The sequence below is a fragment of the Penicillium maclennaniae genome, assembly GCF_028827695.1.
Source record: "Penicillium maclennaniae strain IBT 15551 chromosome Unknown utg000005l:1.0-2652337.0:1.0-2654196.0, whole genome shotgun sequence".
In the NCBI taxonomy this organism is placed as follows: Eukaryota; Fungi; Ascomycota; class Eurotiomycetes; order Eurotiales; family Aspergillaceae; genus Penicillium; species Penicillium maclennaniae.
This window is the reverse complement of record NW_026623217.1, coordinates 65,805-79,213: the sequence shown is the minus strand read 5'-3', so window position 1 is coordinate 79,213 and position 13,409 is coordinate 65,805. Positions and strand designations below refer to the sequence as shown.

Sequence of the window (13,409 nt, the reverse complement as noted above, 5' to 3'; positions counted from 1 at the left end):
GCTTATTCATATTCATATTATTCAATTCATATTATTCATATTCACAAATATTCATGAATATTCACGAATAACCATATTCCTTTCGGAGCCCTATGCGGAGGATTATATCACGCTCGGATATGTCAGGTGATCCAACTCCAAGATTCCCACAGTGGCGCCACGTGTAATGTATTTGACTTTCATAATAAGGAATATTTACTATATTTGGAATCTAGATAGCTATTTAAACCTACGAGCGTATCGAAGCATGGGGTACTCCGTATGTGTCGGACACTGAATACGTCGGTTCCCAGTAAATCCGCCCCGAGGCAGCCTGTATTAGTCATCCCACTTATTTAGCCTGCCGTAGCGCAGAGAGAAAATTACCAGACTGTTACGCCTGCGAGATTCTCCTATTGGTTGCTTAGATTACGGTCCAGTTCACGGTCCGATAGTATGCTTGCATCACGTGGACCTAGAGTGCGCCAAAAACCGCAATTGGGGGCAAACCTTGCCCCCAAAAACCAAACCGCAATGGTTGCGGTTTGAAACCGCGAAAACCAAACCAAACCACAAACTATTGCGGTTCCCCATTGGGGCCCCAACAAAAACCATTTTTACATAAAATTAAGGTCTTAGCATACATAAATTTGCTAATTCATACTTTTAGATTACTGTTATTAAACTATGTTTTGGTCTCAACACTACTTAATTATATTTTTTGACTATAAAAGCTATAAAATATAGGGTAATTCACTTATATATAAAATTAAAAGTAGAAGTAATATAATTTTCCTTTATTTTTAGTGTATTGATCGTAAGTAGTTAGCTAGTATTAGGTATTAGGTCTCTTAGCTATATTTTATTGCGAGGATATAGGGTTTTAATATATTATTGAACGCAGACTTTTAGCAGAATAGGTTTCTCGTAGTTTTGATAGTTTCTGGTAGTTTTTAATAGTTTCTGGTGGTTTCTGATAGGGTTTAGTGGTTTTTGATAGGTTCTGATGGTTTCTAATAGTTCCTGATGGTTTTGACCTATATAGTAAGTAACCTTTATCTAATTAGCGGCTTAGTATGATCTTCTAAAGTGATATATTAATTTATTTAGGAGTACGTTATATATCGGTCGCGTCTACGTAAAAACCGCATAATTTTTGTAAGTTAGTCCCTTATCTCTTAGTAACTACTATATTTACTGTGTCTTTTATCTTATTATATCTTAAAATTAGCAATCTCCTTTCTCCTCGTTAATTTACGATAGTGATTTCGATAACTATATTCCTCCTAATCACCCTTTTACGCCTAACCTATCCGAGAGTCAGGAAACATTACCTTCCCTTAATATAGATTTTCTCCGACCGCTACTACCCCCCGTAATACCTCTATTACTTACGCGTGTTGGCCCTAGTCGTAATAAAGCCTATATTTCCTACGACAAAATACTCTATAGCGACTAAGTAAGCTAGTGGCTAGAGACTGGATTCGGTAAGTGTCAGCATATTCAAGGACTGTCAGCATTACCTTTGTCAGCATTATCAAGGACTGTCAGCATTACCTTTAGTCATCCAAGAAGACTATGATCTTTATAATTGGTCAGGTAAATACGAAAAGCCACCTAATTATAATAGGTCTATTAAAAGGTGTTCTATGGATAGACTATTAATGATACCTTGACATAGGTCTAGACTATTAATGATGCCTTGACAATAGGTCTAGACTATTAATGATGCCTGACAACTAAAAATGATGCCTAGACTATGATTGATTTCAAAGCAAGACAGGCCGAGACTTAAAACAATGCAAGTCTAATATAGGCCTAGAATATTGTTGATTGGATATAAATATGTCCACAATTCTCTACAAGAAAAATTAATTCTTCTTCAATCATCATATCATACCCTGAGGTTTCCTATTAAGGAAATATTCTTTTATTCATCGAAGGATAAAAGACTTGATCTCTTATTGGATCTCCCACTGGATCTCCCACACCTTAGTTACTAAAGATAAATATTGTTGGGATATAAGGGTAAAGCTACCACGAAGCAGATCGTGGCCCCTTAAGTCCGTGGGATCAACCTTAGACCGGCTGGGTTAGTCGGTGCCGGACAAAGGAAGAAGGTCAAAAGTCGTAGGAGAGACTGTAAGCAGATATAGCCTAAACGAAGGCAGAACCACAGTCCTGAGGATCAAAGGAAGAAGGTAGAGATGACTTTGGAAAGTGGACAATGACTTAAGGAAAGGAGAACTGACTTCAGGAAAGTAGAACTGACTTGATTCTATCTGCTAGACAAGAAGGACGTATTTATAGGCTAGGATAGCCTAGAAATGACGTCTAGAATAGCATACAAATGACGTACAAACACTAGGCAGCAACATAATAAAGGTGGCAAAGAAGGGAACCGAAGAGAAGCGAAAAGAATGATGTCAAGGATCGACGGTCTAAGCCACCCCGAAAGCACCCCCGCAGGATTAGGCTATGCATGCCTAAAGGTGGACCATTTTACCCCTAAGGGAAAGTGGTCCGCCTATCCTTAAGGGGACCGAGGGTCGAAGTCTGTTCACCGGGGTCCGAAGACCATAGTCGAAGTCCGCGGGCAAGGCATGCCCGAAAGCACCCCCGAAGGAACGAACCATTTATGCCTGAAGGCGGACTATTTACCCCTCAAGGAAAATGGTCCCGCCTATCGTTCGGGGGAGGGCCGCGGACCAGAATCAGAAGTGGTCAAAACATCATTTTGATAGAAGAAAAATCTGGTCACGTGATTAATGCAATCTGGTCTTATATGTTGAATATAAGGATAGATCTTTCTATGTAGCATTGGTCTATATTCCAATAAATATATATTATAGATTTAGGATATAATAGATGTATAGGTTATAGAGAGATAAAATAAGAGGACTTATAAAAGATTTTGATAAAAAAAAGCTATTATATAAGAGAAATCTATTTACCTTAATTACGCGAAAATATAAATTAATATATTATTTTATAAGCCCTCACTTAGCTGAAATTCTCTTATCTAATTAGGTTACGAAGAGAGTAACCCTAGAGACCCTTAAGGTACCCTTAAGATTACCCTTTAGACCCTCTAATTATATAGTCTTAAGGAATTATAATAAAAAGTATCTAAGTAATAATCGAAATATTTAAATTTATTTTATATGATAATTAGAACACCTATAAAAAATCTAAATTAATTATTATTTAAAGGAGTCTCTATTAATTTTGTAACTAAAGAAAGCTTTTAATTCAGGGTATTTTTAGTATTAAAAAAAAGATATATTTACTATTATATAAATACAGTACTCTCACCTTACCTTGAATATATATTTCTATAATAAAATTCTTAACTTTCTATAACCCCCTGTAAAAATTAGCCACCCACTATGTAGTTTAAGTTAAATTTTAGAACACTAAGATAATAATATATAAGTTATCTATTTATAACTTATTAAATTTCGTAGATATTAATATATAATTAAGGAATAATAGAAATAGATACTAAAATAGCTCTAAATAATAATATTTTTATAAGCTAAATTATTAATTTTATATATCCGAAATAGGAAAGGTATAAAAAAATTATAAATTTAAGGGTCCGATAGACCCTTCGCGGGTAACCCTTAAGAGACCCTTAGAGGGTTGAAATTAGGGTTAGGGTTAGTAAGGTTAGACCCTAACCCTTGGAGGTGCGGGTGGAGGTTCCTAATCTTGGACTCGCGGGGTGGGTGAATGCTAGGTCTAGTCCATAGTGTTACTAAGGTCGGTATAAGCGACCTTATTAAGTATAATTCTTCGCAGATCACTATATAGCGGGTATTAGAGTAAGATATACCTTGGTATTTAAGATCCTTACTTATAATAATAGCGGTCTAATTCTCTTTCTTTAATTTTATATAAGAAGTAACTTAACGTAATCCACACCAAGCTCGCCACCACACCAAGCTCGCCACCCCTAAACACCGTAGTAAATATAATGAATTCTTACCCTATATATCAACAAAATTTTCGTATTTAAACTTCAAGTCTTGCCTATAGCTATTGACTTACATTTTAAGCAAGTTTTATTAATGTAGTAGAAAACTCTCTACTGTTATACCGCATTACTGAAAAATACGCTCGCGGTATCGATAGATATGATATTCTATCTAAGCGCATAAGGCAATTGATTTTATGATATGAAATATTAAATAGTAAGTAAGATATAGTATACTAATATATAAAGGCACGCGAAATTGTTTTGTTGTGGTGAGAAATAGAGTTAAAAATCATTGTATTTACTATGGTGTTTCGGGGGTGGCGGGCTTGGTGTGGTGGCGAGCTTGGTGTGGATTACGTTTGTCTAATATATATTAACCTTATTTAGATAAAAATAGATATATATAGCTTCGATAGCCCCTTATATAGCTCTAAGACCTTTCGCGTTAGCGCCTTAATAAGGTACTTTATTAGCTAGTCTATCTTCTCTCTCCTATTATTTTTTTTACCTCTCCTTAATACGCTTATGATATTACGCTTCGCTACGGAGGCTAAGCGAATAAAGTGTTTCTCTAAATCTATACCTTTATAATATTAGTAATTACTAATGTAATATATAGCGAAGATAGGGTTCGAGAAAATAAGGCTCCTAATTACTATTTATCGAATTCTATACCGAGGCGACAAAGATAGAATAAAAGAATAGTAATCAAAAAAAGGGAGATAGGCGTAATAAGAAATATATAGGGTTGGGTTAGTCTAAAATATATAGGATCGGCTTAGTCTAAAATATAGGTCTGACCTTATATATTTTTGACTAAGCCGATCCTATATATTTCGGACTATATCCTCTTTAGGAATTTCGGACTAAACGCTAACCTCTTTCGGAATTTCGGACTATCCATACCCGCTAAAGGATAGCAACTTTGAACCCCCCTATAAAATTCAATAAAATAGATAAAAATATTCTGATATAATATATAATATCTAAAGCACTTTTACTTATAGGGAAAAATATAATATAACTTAGCTTCGCTTATATAAGCGTATCGTTTGTGTCGGATTTTGCCTACTAGAAACAATCTCTTGCTTCTCAACTGTGCGAAAACACACCTAAAGAGATACGAAATTCGGGGCCAGTATCCATCAGATCACCAGTACCACTTTTCTCGGCCAATGCCAGAAGTAACCTTCCAAAAGCCCAGCAGTCTGTAGCAGCCCGTGCTTCAAATGGCATGTCCGCAGGAACAGGCTCACTGTTGTGTTCAAGCAGGTCCTTGCATCGATCATTACTACTCATTTCGCGTTCCTAATAGCCATTTCATTCCTTCGACCAAATCCCGAGCAGCAATCTCTGTAGTGGATATCTCCGGGAAAAGCCAGAAAGCGTGCGGAAGCCCTGGGTAAATATTGACTCGTACAGGGACGCTTTGAAAGTTAGTACATGAACAAGAGAATCAATGGATTGTGGGATGTATATGTGGAACATACCTTGCTTGTTGAAGTGCATCTGCGTAGGCCAAGCCCTCATCTCTAAGAGGATCACGGCCACAGATTTGAATGTACGCTGGAGGGTGATCATCAAATCTGGAAGCCAGCAATGGTGAGACCGTCACATGAGCTGCGTCATTTGGCTTGTACCATTGCATGAACTGTTGCATCGCAGATGGTGTGAGAATAGCAGTGTCCTGTACCTCTCTCATGCTTTTCAACCCTAATTTCGTATAATGCGAATCACTCTGGCAAAGGACAGGGATTCGCAGAAGCTGGCCCCGAATTGCAATGCCTTTTTGCTTGGCTCCTTGCGCTAGAACCGCAGCCTATAGCTCAACATGTCAGTGTGCTGGAGTAGATAGACTGTGCGGTAGAGAGATTGCATACCAGATTAGCGCCAGCACTGGTGCCTCCCGTGAAGACTTGGTCCCGGTCAACATGGATTTTTGTTGCATTTTTAATATTCGGTAGTCGCGTATTTCTTAGATGGTGTTCGAGTGACATATCCGAAGCGGAATCACACCATACCCATTTCAATGCATCCCACGCATCATTCAAGGCTGCTGGGTAGGGGTGTTCAGGTGCACTTTACCGGGTCAGTAAAGATAAATCGAGCACGTATTTTGGGGTACATCTCACAGGCTGTAATCCACACTCACTATCACCATAGCAGCTTTGGTGCAAAGGAACCGGCATGTTTTATCTTCTCCATCCAGGTCGCCCAACGCAAAGCCTCCACCGTGGAAACTAAGGAAAGAAGAATAAGAACATATCAACTTTGGCAGCAGCCAAGAAAGAGGGAGGAGGTATATTCTTGTTTTCATGACTCACTATATCATGGTGGGATAAGATGAGTCAGGTCTGTCAGGCCCATTGGGAATATAAATTCGTAGAGCAAGATTGCCATCTTCAACAGACTTGATGACATGGTCTTCTACAACAAGGCCCTCGGTAATCGGGGCTACTTTGCTTTGCCCTCTCATTTTCGCATTCAACATGGATTGTCGAAGATTTTGAACCTCCCCAAGTAGGGAAGGCACGCTCGCTTTGTTCACCTCATAGAACTGCAGTAGAAAATGTGTCAATCTGGGCTCAGGCTGTTGTTGCTCCTTTCCGAGGTGACTCACCTGTTCCCACTCCATGTCTTTCGCTTCGTACTCTCGACCGCGAGAAAGCCATTGCTGGTTGGGACTGTCTGAAATGGAACCCATAGTTGTGAACAAGTCTATATGTGGATTTGGAATACTAAGGGATCAATCCTCGTTCGATTAGAATCTGAAATAAGATATGAGAACCCGCCAATGGATTTGGTAAGATTTAAGTGTCCATTATGTGTGAGCAGGATCTTGGAGAGCCTTGCAGAACCCAGCAATGAGATCCACTACCAAAATACTATTGAATATCACTCAAGCTTAAACCGCGGGTACTTTGGTATGACATCGATCTTCTACCGAGGGTTAGGTCAATTGCCTCGGCGATTTGTAAAGGCGACTCGGGAAAATGGGCAAAAAGGCTAAGGCTGCAAAACTTGATGATTGAATCACCGCTTTCAAAACATAGATTACGAATAAAAACATGCATAAAAAAATATGCGCCTTTGCCACCGAATAGGAATTATGTCGTAAGATTTGACAAAGCCCGAGTTCGTGGAAAGCAGGTCAGATTGCCATTCAACCTTAAATACGTATTGAAACCCATTATGTATTCCCCAAGCGAGCCGCCACCCCAAGCGAGTTGTCATCTCCAAAATACGTAACCGGCCCTTTAATTCATGGTAATTTATGAAAGGGCCGGTCATATAATAAATTTCTCTAACGTCTTAACAACCACTACTCAAATTTGTTTTTCGCTACCGACCGATAAACATTGATAAGCGATGTTAGCAGCATCCACCTTTTACAAGCGGATCAAAAGGTTGTATTCTCGCGTCACTAAATATTACGTTGTCATGAGCAGTAACTATTTTTGGGCGCAAGCTAAAGCTATATAGAGTAGTATGCGTATATGGCGAATAAGATCAAGCGGAACTAATCCATGATAAAAGAGTTGATTGATTGAAGAGAATAAGTATGCGCTCGAGGGTAGGTTGAACTACCCTCCGAGTGTGTCGATATTCGCCGAGGTACTTATAGCACAAAGATTGCTATGAAAACGAATTCACCATACAAAGACAAGGAAATGCAAAAAGTAATAAATTGCTTAATAGTGGCAAGTTACCACTTTATGCACTGACAATATGTATTTCCGAATCACTACTTCGTGAAATATCTCTAAACACACCTTGTAGGTAGACTGCGCCAAAACCCGCAAACCCCAGAGCCTAACCCAACCTAACCCGCGTGCGGGTTTTGGGTCGAGGGCGGAACCTAACCTATCCCACTTAGCCTATTAACAGATTATGCAAAATTACCTATATGAAGAAGGGAAGGAGAAGAGAGAGAGATATTGATTCTAGAGATAGAAGCTACGGAACTAGATCTATCATAGAGGCTTAAGGCAAGGATGCGGTGAATATAGGCAGAATCCCCATTCACTGCGAACAACCTAAAAGTCTAGTTTTGTAATAGCCCTATTATCCTGGGTAATATTCGTATTTATGGAAGGAATCATATATAGAATATGGTAAAATGTTTATATAAAGGTCTAATTTTATATAAAAGCTAGACTTAGAGGTTTTAAACAGATTATAGAGCTCTTAGAAAAAGTAGTATAGCTATCCTCCGAGAAAGAAATATATTCATATTACCTCTAATTACGCACCCTCCTCACCTAGTTTAGTATTTATATCTATTACAAAGATATACATAGGCTATATATAGGCTATATAATATTTATTCATATATATAGAGTCATAGTTAACTAAAAATAAAGTATATCACAGAATACTATATATTTTTTACTAAGTAGTTTTAGGAATACTAAGACCTAGATTCTATAGAAGTATAGGTCGAAATAGGTTGTTCACGGGTTTTCACTTTAAGATTCAATACCTATTAGGTCAGGTTGGGTTCTGAGTCAGACCCCAAAACCCGCGTTGGGTTGAGTTGGGTTTTAATTCCAGACCCATTCGCGGATTTTGGCGTAGTCTACTTGTAGGCTATGTTAGCGTCTCAAATTTGCTGAGAAATAATGATAAGTTGTCGTAAAATCTTGTCACGATATCATGTTGTAATCTATTGTATTTACTGTTGTTAGATTACAGACTGAAGATACCTTTGATGAAGATGACGCTGGTTTAAACTTGTATAGACAGTCCGATTCCATTTAACTGTTCAAGTCTACTAGTTACAGAAAATGAGGGGAATTCTGTTGAGAGAAGAAGAATAGAGAATTGTGCATTCGATGCTCTAACGAATTTTAGATGACAAGAATCAAATTGAGTCACTTGTCTAAACTACTGTCACGCCAATCATATAATGAGGTATAGGAAGTGCACATGAGTTGTCTATGCACCGCCGGAGATGGCTGTTGATACATCGCCTCGCTTACCTGCCCGCATACGCACAGAGGCATCTCCTTTAAAGGAGGAGCTGGATTCTTTTAGGACGACCAGCGATTAGTCTGAAAATTATCATACTCATATCAGGCATAATTCACATTCCTCACTTGTATCCATAGCATATCAATAGGCACCCAAGTGGGACTGTCCTAACAGTTACCTCGACTTCAGGGGCCTTTTGTACGTCTCCTAGGGAGTAAAGTTCCTATGGTAAACACATAGAAGCTTCGCTCCTCATTTATGGAAGAATTGACAAAGGGAAACATGTGGTGTGAGAGCTTGCTATATTCGATGGGCAAACTGTATGATTCGAAGCCTTCATGCAGTTTGCTTCTGAATAGCCTCAAAAATGGGCTGCATTTTCTGCCGAAAAAGTGCCACAGTCAGTTTATTTGTTGAATGCATGCTGACCACTTGATGCCTCATGAACGAGGTATAAAGGCGTAACTTGTCAGAGCATACCATTAAAAAATTCCTGGGCAATATACCCTGTCCTCAATACTTTATTGCCGAGGTCCAGGGAGCGCCGGTATGTACCCGGACCATGGTAGCTTGAGGGGGTTCAACCACTCCTTGGCTGAAAGAAAGCATCAGAAGCAAATATGGGCGCGTAAACACGAGCAGTAACAGGTGAAGATAGGTAGTATTGCCAGATTGTACAATGTCTGCCTCGGGCAGACATATCATGTATGGATATGCACCGTAAAATCTCCCTGTTGGTTGAGAGAAGAGACGGAGAAGGAATAAAGTCATAAAAAAAGTATAGTCATAAAAAGAGTACATTGATATTTACATCTATTGACTAGAATCTTTCTTCATGTCAGTGTGATACAAACTCAAAACCCGCCTCCGGGTGGTCAAAATAGAATGCAGTGTCTTTGCCCTCTCCCTCCTTGGTCGAAAAGCCATTACCCAAGTAAGAGAACCGGTTGGCCATTTGGCCCTTCCAGACATAATCCTCGTACCGAGGTTCATCCAGCATATGAAAGTAATGAACTCGACTCCCAGGGTGTAAGGCTACAACTGGTCCATCAACGGTTCCATTTTTGAACCAAGATCGACAATGGGTGCTCCAGGCAGTTCGCTTCATGAACACATCAATGTGTCTATTGAAGTCATCAGCTGCTTCCTGTGTGACAACCACAGATTTGTAGTCCTGGGTCTGGAATTTATGCATCATACGAAGCATATATTTAGTTGAATGTTCGACAATCGGAATCACAGATCCATGACCAATTGGAGCGCTTGGGCCGAGGAACACTGCATAGACTTGTAAGCTCAGAATCAATCGAGTGAACAGTTGTGCTTACTGAAATGGTTAGGGAAGTTGGGCACCGCCAATGAGAGATAGCCATTGGGGCGATCCTTCCACTGTTGCGAGAGACTAATACCATTCATCCCCTTGAATGGATATCGCGGACGGAAAGAAATGTCAAATCCGGTTGCACAAACGAATATATCGACGGCAATAACCTCGCCAGTGGATAACTTGATTCCCTCCGGCACGATTTCCGAGATGCTGTCAGTCACGACCCGCACATTCTCTTTGCCCAGCGACTCCAGGTATCCGTTTCCGGGGGTTGGCCTACGACAACCAACAGCGAAGGATGGGATCATTTTCAGGAGCAAAGGAGAGTCCTCGCCGAGCTTTCGCTTCATCTCATTGATTGAAAATCGAACAGCCTCAGCCTGCTCGGGGCTATCCTTCAGGATCTGCGCTGTCGGTCAGTGTAGGAAAATTGCGATGAAATTGAGAAATACTGACAAATTTGAACCGGTTGTTCAGCTCTTGCTCAACCTCCTTGCGGTACTTCAGGTAAGTCTCTGGCTCCTCTCTAAACTTGCGCTTCTGTTCCTCGCTAACTATGTGGTAGTGAGCGGCTATCCGTCATATAAGATGATTCGGCAACATACAGTTGAAGTTTGATCCGCCTGGTCCCGCTTTGTTTTGCGCAAATCCGGCCGTGATCCACGTAGGGGAGCGAATGAAAGTTGTGAGATGTTTCACATCTAGCCACTTTCGTTAGCGAGCGTTCCACCAACATTCGAAATATACATACCAGGTTGGAGAGTAGGAACGATCTGAACACCAGAAGATCCGCAGCCTAGGACTGCGACTTTTTTTCCTTTCCAGGCAACATTATTGTCCCAAGCAGCGCTGTGAACAAGTTCGCCCTTGAAGCTGTGCAGACCAGGGATGTCAGGCCACCTCCAATTGCTATTCTTAAATGTTAGATATTGTGGTCGCCAAAACCCGGGTATGCAAGAAAGCAAACCGACTTTAGGATTCCCGATGCAGAAATCAAAAAATGGCACCAGTCATCGAAGACCTTGCCTGAAACCAGATCCTTGATGCTCAATTTCCAGATTCCTTGTGCCTCATCCCACTCAGCAGCGATGACCTGGTGACTCAACTTGATGAACCTATAGAGTTCGTACTTCCGGGCAACGTCACGGAAGTATTGAAGAATTTCCGGGGCTCTCGAGTAACTTTCAAACTTGCGAGTTAGAGAAAAGCAAGCGAGAAGTCTGATAGAAGGGGGATCTTACAAAGTCGTCCAGTTTGGATTGGCCTCCCAGGTGAATTGGTAGTTGTGAGACGGGATATCACAAGCACAACCCGGATAACGGTTTTCGTACCAGGTGCCTCCAACCTCTGGGTTCTTCTCATAGATCGTAAGATTGACGTTGCTCATGTGCTGGTCTATCTGACGGGCCAGATTTAATCCTGACGCACCAGCACCGATAGCGATTACTCGCAGATCGCGGGGCTCCCCAAGGCGCTTCTCCTGAACGACATAGGCTTCAGAGGCTATGGTGTCCAAAAGCTCAGACGCAGAGGTACCAGCTGAGTCGATCATGATGATTGGAATGAATTGAAAAACGAATCCCGTGAAAGTATTTGCTCTCTCTCTTTACAAATCATTCCCAGCTGAGGCTTGACGTGCATCATAAATAAGATATCATCTGGGCTCTAGTCGCTTCTTCGCCAGAAAAAAAAACCGGTGTCGGCATTCTTCCGCGTGGAGCTTACTGTGGGCATGGGTATCATTGAGATGGCGACTCGCTCGGCATCGTTCGGCACGTCGTATCCCAACATTTCGAGTCCCCGAGGTATTTCAACCCCAGAATTTCTCACTTCGTACACATATCGCACCTATGATCACATGTCACTACACGAACCTTTGGTTAGTAAATCCCGAATTTTTGGTGAGTGGTTTGATTCTTCGCCATTGCTCACTAAAACGCATGTATTTGCTTCCCCGCTTAATCTCGCTGTGCCCCACAACTGAATCGCGGGGAAGTCACGATGAGGCAAAGGGGATTTGGTTCATTAGGAATGATTCTTAATTCGTGATAGTTAATAATCGACAGCATTAGCTCCTCTGACAGTGACCAGGTCTATCTCGTTATGTCTCCGCCAGCTCAACAGTCCTCTCAATCCCCGCGCCAGCCTGCGGCGGAGATCTGCAAGCGTGCGAAGGTCGCCTGCAAATCTTGCCATAGACGACGGGTCAAATGCGATGCTGCTGAATCACGGCCATGTTGGCACTGCCGTCTGCGAGACTGTCCTTGCGAATTGATTGTGTCCCGACGAGGAAAGTAAGTCGCAGCTTTTTCTCCTTAAACAACCAACCCCCCCCCCTCCTTTCTTTTCCACTTTTCCACGTTTGCGGGTTATCTCCGCGCACCTTACTTATAGCTGCAGGTACACGCGGAGCAAAACCGCAAACACTGGAGCTAGCAATGTGCCAGCATATACCGCAAAGCCTACCTCGCCTACCGTTGACGACCCCACCCCTCAAATTATACACGACGACACCCACTCCCAGCATTCCACATTGCTAGGCCAGCCGTTAAGCCCACCCACCACAGTTGGTCTGGCCGAAACTCAAAGCACCAGCGACAGTTTAAATGAAGGCTCAGAGATGCTCTATGCCCGACTTGCTGAGCCTGACTCGACTCAAGTCTCACTGAACCTTTTCCCCCCCCAATGTGAGATCCTTTTATATGGGCGAATCTTTCAGTCTCGCTTTTATTGTCCAATCACTATCCAGCAATCCAGCACAGAGATCTGGACCGAAGCTTCACTACCCGATCCCAAATACAGTAGTCGAACACCAAGTTTCCGCAGGGCGATTGAAAGCCTCCAACCCATCCGCTTTAGCTTACCTCAATATGTATGGTGCATTTATTGTGCCATCTAAAGATATAAGCGACAAGCTCATTCGCACATTCTTCGAATCTTTTCATCCTGCGTTCCCTGTCTTTGATCGCCAGGAGTTCTGCGCATTGTACAAACAGAACCAGGTGCCAATTTTGGTCCTCCAGACCATCTACTTTCTCTCCTTGACTATATGCAGCGAGAGTTTTTTAAGAAGAGCGGGATTCGTTGACCGATACAGTGCTCGAAGAACATTCTATCTTCGTGCCAAGGCACTTTACGACATGGACT

At 41.4% G+C, this 13,409-nt stretch overlaps 2 protein-coding genes across 2 annotated transcripts; both read right to left on the bottom strand.

The window, feature by feature from the left end:
• Positions 1–5,252: 5,252 nt before the first annotated feature.
• On the bottom strand, positions 5,253–6,665 carry N7477_005267 (alpha/beta hydrolase; the record flags this gene model as incomplete). Its single annotated transcript, XM_056966930.1, has 6 exons — positions 5,253–5,388; positions 5,452–5,780; positions 5,842–6,040; positions 6,094–6,201; positions 6,286–6,518; positions 6,582–6,665. 6 exons carry the CDS (start codon positions 6,663–6,665, stop codon positions 5,253–5,255), a joined length of 1,089 nt encoding a protein of 362 aa, XP_056821684.1.
• Positions 6,666–9,773: 3,108 nt separating this feature from the next.
• Positions 9,774–11,814, bottom strand: N7477_005266 (flavin-containing monooxygenase; the record flags this gene model as incomplete). Its single annotated transcript, XM_056966929.1, has 7 exons — positions 9,774–10,213; positions 10,264–10,666; positions 10,719–10,816; positions 10,868–10,963; positions 11,014–11,176; positions 11,230–11,443; positions 11,504–11,814. The coding sequence occupies 7 exons, from the start codon at positions 11,812–11,814 to the stop codon at positions 9,774–9,776; spliced, it is 1,725 nt and encodes a 574-aa protein (XP_056821683.1).
• Between the last annotated feature and the right edge of the window lie 1,595 nt (positions 11,815–13,409).